Genomic DNA, 6,444 nt, shown 5'->3' on the forward strand with positions numbered 1-6,444 from the left:
TGGAACACCTGCAGTTATGGCCATGGACTCTTGGCCCCGCTCTGTGTCGTAGAGTAGGCGACGCTGGCTGAGGTAACTCGCGAGGATCCTGCACAGGTACTCGGGTACGTTGTGACTCCGCAGAGCTAAGCCTATCGCATCCCAGCTGGCACTGTTAAAGGCATTCTTAACGTCGATGGTGATGATTCCGCAGCAACGATCTCCAGTCCTCTTCTTCTCGTACGCTGCTCTCGCCTTCCCCACTACCGCAGGGATTGCGTCCACCGTTGATCTCCTCTTGCGGAAGCCGAACTGCCGGTCGGAGAGTCCACTTTGACCCTCAGTGAAAACGATGAGGCGGTTCAATATGATCCTCTCCAGCAGCTTACCAGTTGTGTCCAGCAGCCCCAGAGGTCTGAATGAGGGAGGGCCGCCCACACCTTTCCCTGGCTTCGGCAGAAGGACTAGCTTCTGCCTCTTCCATACAGCAGGGAACTCTCCCGTTTCCAGAAGCCGCTGAAACGACTCCCTGAACACTTCCGGATACGCCTGCACCGCAGCCTTCAGCGCCACATTCGGGATTCCCGTCCGGGCCCGGAGCTTTGTCCAGCCTCAGCAGCCTAACGGCGTCCAGCAGCTCCTCGTTGGTCACCGGCACCACCCCCGTGGACAGCTCCTCAGCTGGTGACGACGATAGGACACGAGTCGTGAGATCGTGCTGCGGAAACAGCTCCTCTATGATGGCACGAAGTCTGGTTGGGCACCTTTCCGGCGGGGGCTGGCCCTTCAGCTTGTTCACAACGACCCTGTACGCGTTGCCCCACACATTTCTCTCGGCTTCGCGACAGAGGTCGAGGAAGCACCGCCTTTTGCTGGCTTTGATCTCCCTTTTCAGGGCCGATCTGGCAGCTTGGTACACCAGCTTCAGCTCCTCCCGACGCACATCGGAGCGGTCTCTCAGCTGCTTCCTACGGGCCGTGGTGCACGCCGTCCTTAGCTCCTTGATGGCTTGGTTCCACCAGTACTTCGGCCGACGTTTCGAGCTGGATGGCCTCCTCCTCGGCATTGTTGCATCACACGCGTCCGATAAGACGTCTACCAGTTTAGCGGCACTGGTTGGTGCGATGCCAAAGCCCCCGAGGCTTAGAGCTGCCAGGAACGTGTCCGAGTGGAAGCACTGCGTCCTCCATCCTCCCGTGACCCCATATCCGCTTCCTGATGGACCACGGGTATGTCCCACCGAGAAGCGAATGGCTTGGTGGTCACTGAGGGTATCGTCCTCTAGCACTCTCCAATCTGCTCCAGTTGCCAGCCGTTGACTGCAGAAGGTCACGTCCACTATAGATGTCCTGCCATTTCTCCGAAAGGTACTTGTTTCGCCGTCGTTGAGCAGCTGCAGGTCCAGCATCGCGAAGCATTCTGCAACACTCGTTCCTCGCTGGTTTGTGGAGTTGCTACCCCATTCCACTGACCAAGCATTGAAATCGCCCCCGACGACCACTGCTCCTCTACCAGCTAGCTCCATCGACAGCGTGTTGAGAAACTCTTCGAATTTTGCGGGGGACCAACTGGGGGGAGCGTAAATGCTGCAGCACACTATCGAGTTTATCACGGCTATGACGAACCCCTCGTGATCCCTGCAGATGACGCTCTGGATGGGGTACTTACCCCCAGCTAGGATTGCTGCTTTCCCCGTCTTGTCTACCACCCAGCTTTGGTCACCAACGGGCACCTGGTATGGCTCCGAAAGTAGCGCCACGTCCACATTCGCCTCTACCAACGTTTGCCACAGCACCTGCTAAGCCAGCTCACAGTGGTTGAAGTTCAGCTGGATCACCTCCATGGCTTTCTCAGTTACCAGCGCGCTTTGCAGTCCGGTCCCCCCATGCGATGGTTGCACCTATCTGGTGGACAGAGGACGCATTTCTGCTCCTTGTTGCAGCCTCCTGCTCGGTGACCAACTTCACCACACCGCATGCAGGTGTTCGAGCGGTCCGGTCCCTTGCAGTTCCATTTGCTGGTGTCCTGCTCCCCAACACTTGAAACACTGCTTTGGCTTTTCGACCAAACGCAGTGGGCATACCGTCCACCCTACTCTAATCTTCCCTACCGCCAGGATCTTGGGCGCAATACTAGATGCCACTTTGATGGAGGCCGTTTGCATGCCACCAAACGCCATCCGCATCTTAACCTGCATCCGTGCCTCCTCCCCAATGCCTGTCTGCCTTTTTAGGGCCTCCTCAATATCCTCAGCCGAGGTCACCTCATCGACGTACCGACACTCAATTGTCTCTACTTTGCTGAGCATCTTTACTTGCCCGCCATCCCCCACCGACTTTTGTAGAGCCTCGTGGCATTTTAATTCCGTCGCTTGCACGCCTCTGTTGAGCTCTATGAGCAACTCGTTATTTCGGGTGCGCCTCACTCGATAAACACTTTCCCCTAGGCTTCTTAGCTCCGGGTCGCACTTCATTCTTCGCAGAATATCCGCATACGACGCCGCCTCATTTGCCTCAACCAGGATCGCGTTTCCGCTGCGACTCACTTTTTCCACTTTTTCTTCCGGATCGACCATTTTAGGCTTCTTGGGCTTATCGTTTCTGTTTTTTTGAGTTTGCCGGCTTCCTTCCCTCGACACGTCCGGCACCTCATCACTCTTCGGTTTCGTCTGACCCCCCATCGCCTCCTCGGGTGATCTTATCGCGCGGGATCTTTTTACTGAGTTGGCCGGAGTTGGGTTCGGAGCGGCCGACCCATCACTACTGCTAGCCCCCATCTCAACTACGCGTGCACTTTCCACTGTAACGGCCGTCACGCGTTCGCGCTGGTAGGCTGTTATCGCCGCCACAATTTTCACCGTCATTCTCTTAATGTCCTTACGGACATTGTTTCGATCCTTCACAAACTCATGAAGGGCCTTCGCTGCTTCCAGCGCTTCCCCAAGCCTGCCATCATCATTTTGCTTCGCATCTACCTTCCCCTCCACCGTTGGCGGTCTAGCAGTTGGCGTTACCAAATGAGTGCTTGACGCATTCTCCGCTGCTTTCGTGCTGCTCTCCGCGTCCGCAGGTGGCGTTCGCTGGATTTTACTGCTTCTGCCAAAGAAAGCACCAATATCCTTCATCGCCGCGCCCAAAGGATTATTGTTACCCTCATTTGCGCTCATCCTGTAACGGCATAGCAGGTTGACCGCGGGCGGAAGCTTTCCAACACACCACTTGTAAACGGGATTGGTGGTCCGATAATCCTGCCTTCACGCACACGAGGGCACTCGACTGATCACTACGCAAGCACCGACCTGCTGACCAAGCGCGCTTTGTTTACTAGAGACACTTCCCCGGCACTAAACACACCTTTTTCACTTGCACAAGCGTACACTCTTATCTCGGGTCGCGATCAAAACAAAATTATTTGAATCGATAGCCAAATCACGGTGTTAAGAACGATTTCAACCGGAGCCGATCGAACGGCGTCCTTCCTAGACGAGCGAACGCTCCAACTCTCCCTCTGAAGATACTTGAAGCACCCTTAAAACACCTTCTTACATCATCTCATTCACTCTGAAGACACTTTATGCACCCTCAAAACATCTTCCTGCATCATGTCATTCCCTCTGAAGACACTTTAAGCACCCTCCAAACACCTTCCTACATCATCTTATTCACTCTGAAGACACTTTTTGCACCCTCAAAACACCTTCCTGCATCATCTCATTCACTCTGAAGACACTTTAAGCACCCTCAAAACACCTTCCTGCATCATCTCATTCACTCTGAAGACACTTTAAGCACCCTCAATACACCTTCCTGCATCATGTCATTCCCTCTGAAGACAATTTAAGCACCCTCAAAACACCTTCCTGCACCATTTCATTCACTCTGAAGATACTTGAAGCACCTTCAAAACACCTTCCTGCATCATCTCATTCACTCTGAAGACACTTTAAGCACCCTCAAAACACCTTCCTGCATCATCTCATTCACTCTGAAGACACTTTAAGCACCCTCAAAACACCTTCCTGCATCATCTCATTCACTCTGAAGACACTTTAAGCACCCTCAATACACCTTCCTGCATCATGTCATTCCCTCTGAAGACAATTTAAGCACCCTCAAAACACCTTCCTGCACCATTTCATTCACTCTGAAGATACTTGAAGCACCTTCAAAACACCTTCCTGCATCATCTCATTCACTCTGAAGACACTTTAAGCACCCTCAAAACACCTTCCTGCATCATCTCATTCCCTCTGAAGACACTTTAAGCACCCTCAAAACACCTTCCTACACCATCTCATTCACTCTGAAGACACTTTAAGCACCCTCAAAACACCTTCCTGCATCATCTCATTCACTCTGAAGACACTTTAAGCACCCTCAATACACCTTCCTGCATGATCTCATTCACTCTGAAGACACTTTATGCACCCTCAAAACACCTTCCTGCATCATGTCATTCCCTCTGAAGACACTTTAAACACCCTCAAAACACCTTCCTGCACCATCTCATTCATTCTGAAGACGCTTTAAGTACCCTCAAAACACCTTCCTGCATCATCTCATTCACTCTGAAGACACTTTAAGCACCCTCAAAACACCTTCCTCCATCATCTCATTCCCTATGAAGACACTTTCAGCACCCTCAAAACACCTTCCTGCATCATGTCATTTCCTCTGAAGACAATTTAAGCACCCTCAAAACACCTTCCTGCACCATTGCATTCACTCTGAAGACTCTTGAAGCACCCTCAAAACACCTTCCTGCATCATCTCATTCACTCTGAAGACACTTTACGCACCCTCAAAACACCTTCCTACATCATCTCATTCACTCTGAAGACACTTTAAGCACTCTCAAAACACCTTCCTACATCATCTCATTCACTCTGAAGACACTTTATGCACCCTCAAAACACCTTCCTGCATCATCTCATTCACTCTGAAGACACTTTAAGAACCCTCAAAACACCTTCCTGCATCATCTCATTCACTCTGAAGACACTTTATGCACCCTCAAAACACCTTCCTGCATCATGTCATTCCCTCTGAAGACAAATTAAGCACCCTCAAAACACATTCCTGCACCATTTCATTCACTCTGAAGACACTTTAAGCACCCTCAAAACACCTTCCTGCATCATCTCATTCCCTCTGAAGACAATTTAAGCACCCTCAAAACACCTCCCCACTACATCTCATTCCCTCTGAAGACACTTTAAGACCCTCAAAACACCTTCCTGCATCATCTCATTCACTCTGAAGACACTTTATGCACCCTCAAAACACCTTCCTGCATCATGTCATTTCCTCTGAAGACAATTTAAGCACCCTCAAAACACATTCCTGCATCATCTCATTCACTCTGAAGACACTTTAAGCACCCTCAAAACACCTCCCCACTACATCTCATTCCCTCTGAAGACACTTTAAGACCCTCAAAACACCTTCCTGCATCATCTCATTCACTCTGAAGACACTTTATGCACCCTCAAAACACCTTCCTGCATCATCTCATTCACTCTGAAAGTACTGGAAGCACCCTTAAAACACCTTCCTGCATCATCTGATTCACTCTTAAGACACTTTAAGCACCCTCAAAACACCTTCCTGCATCATCTCATTCACTCTGAAGACACTTTAAGCACCCTCAAAACACCTTCCTGCATCATCTCATTCACTCTGAAGACACTTTAAGCACCCTCAAAACACCTTCCTGCATCATCTCATTCCCTCTGAAGACACTTTAAGCACCCTCAAAACACCTTCCTGCATCATCTGATTCACTCTGAAGACACTTTAAGCACCCACAAAACACCTTCCTGCATCATCTCATTCACTCTGAATACACTTTAAGCACCCTCAAAACACCTTCCTGCATCATCTCATTCACTCTGAAGACACTTTATGCACCCTCAAAACACCTTCCTGCATCATGTCATTCCCTCTGGAGACAATTTAAGCACCCTCAAAACACCTTCCTACACCATCTCATTCACTCTGAAGACACTTTAAGCACCCTTAAAACACATTCCTGCACCATTTCATTCACTCTGAAGATACTTGAAGCACCCTTAAAACACCTTCCTGCAGCATCTGATTCACTCTGAAGACACTTTATGCACCCTCAAAACACCTTCCTGCATCATCTCATTCACTCTGAAGACACTTTAAGCACCCTCAAAACACCTTCCTGCATCATCTCATTCACTCTGAAGACACTTTATGCACCCTCAAAACACCTTCCTGCATCATCTCATTCACTCTGAATACACTTTAAGCACCCTCAAAACACCTTCCTGCATCATCTCATTCCCTCTGAAGACACTTTAAGCACCCTCGAAACACCTTCCTGCATCATCTGATTCACTCTGAAGACACATTAAGCACCCTCAAAACACCTTCCTGCATCATCTCATTCACTCTGAATACACTTTAAGCACCCTCAAAACACCATCCTACACCATCT

General features: G+C 50.0%; 1 protein-coding gene across 1 annotated transcript; it reads right to left on the bottom strand.

Annotated features, from left to right (window-relative positions):
- Nucleotides 1-364: 364 nt before the first annotated feature.
- LOC131271262 (uncharacterized) lies at nt 365-1,387 on the bottom strand. The gene has a single exon (XM_058272672.1). It carries the CDS (start codon nt 1,385-1,387, stop codon nt 365-367), a length of 1,023 nt encoding a protein of 340 aa, XP_058128655.1.
- Nucleotides 1,388-6,444: the final 5,057 nt, after the last annotated feature.

Source organism: Anopheles coustani, unplaced genomic scaffold (genome assembly GCF_943734705.1).
Source record: "Anopheles coustani unplaced genomic scaffold, idAnoCousDA_361_x.2 scaffold_14_ctg1, whole genome shotgun sequence".
Lineage (NCBI taxonomy): Eukaryota > Metazoa > Arthropoda > Insecta > Diptera > Culicidae > Anopheles > Anopheles coustani.

Bases quoted from the DNA above. Each gene is read 5' to 3' on its own strand.
- LOC131271262 (XM_058272672.1), bottom strand. From the start codon at position 1,387: ATGCTGGACCTGCAGCTGCTCAACGACGGCGAAACAAGTACCTTTCGG.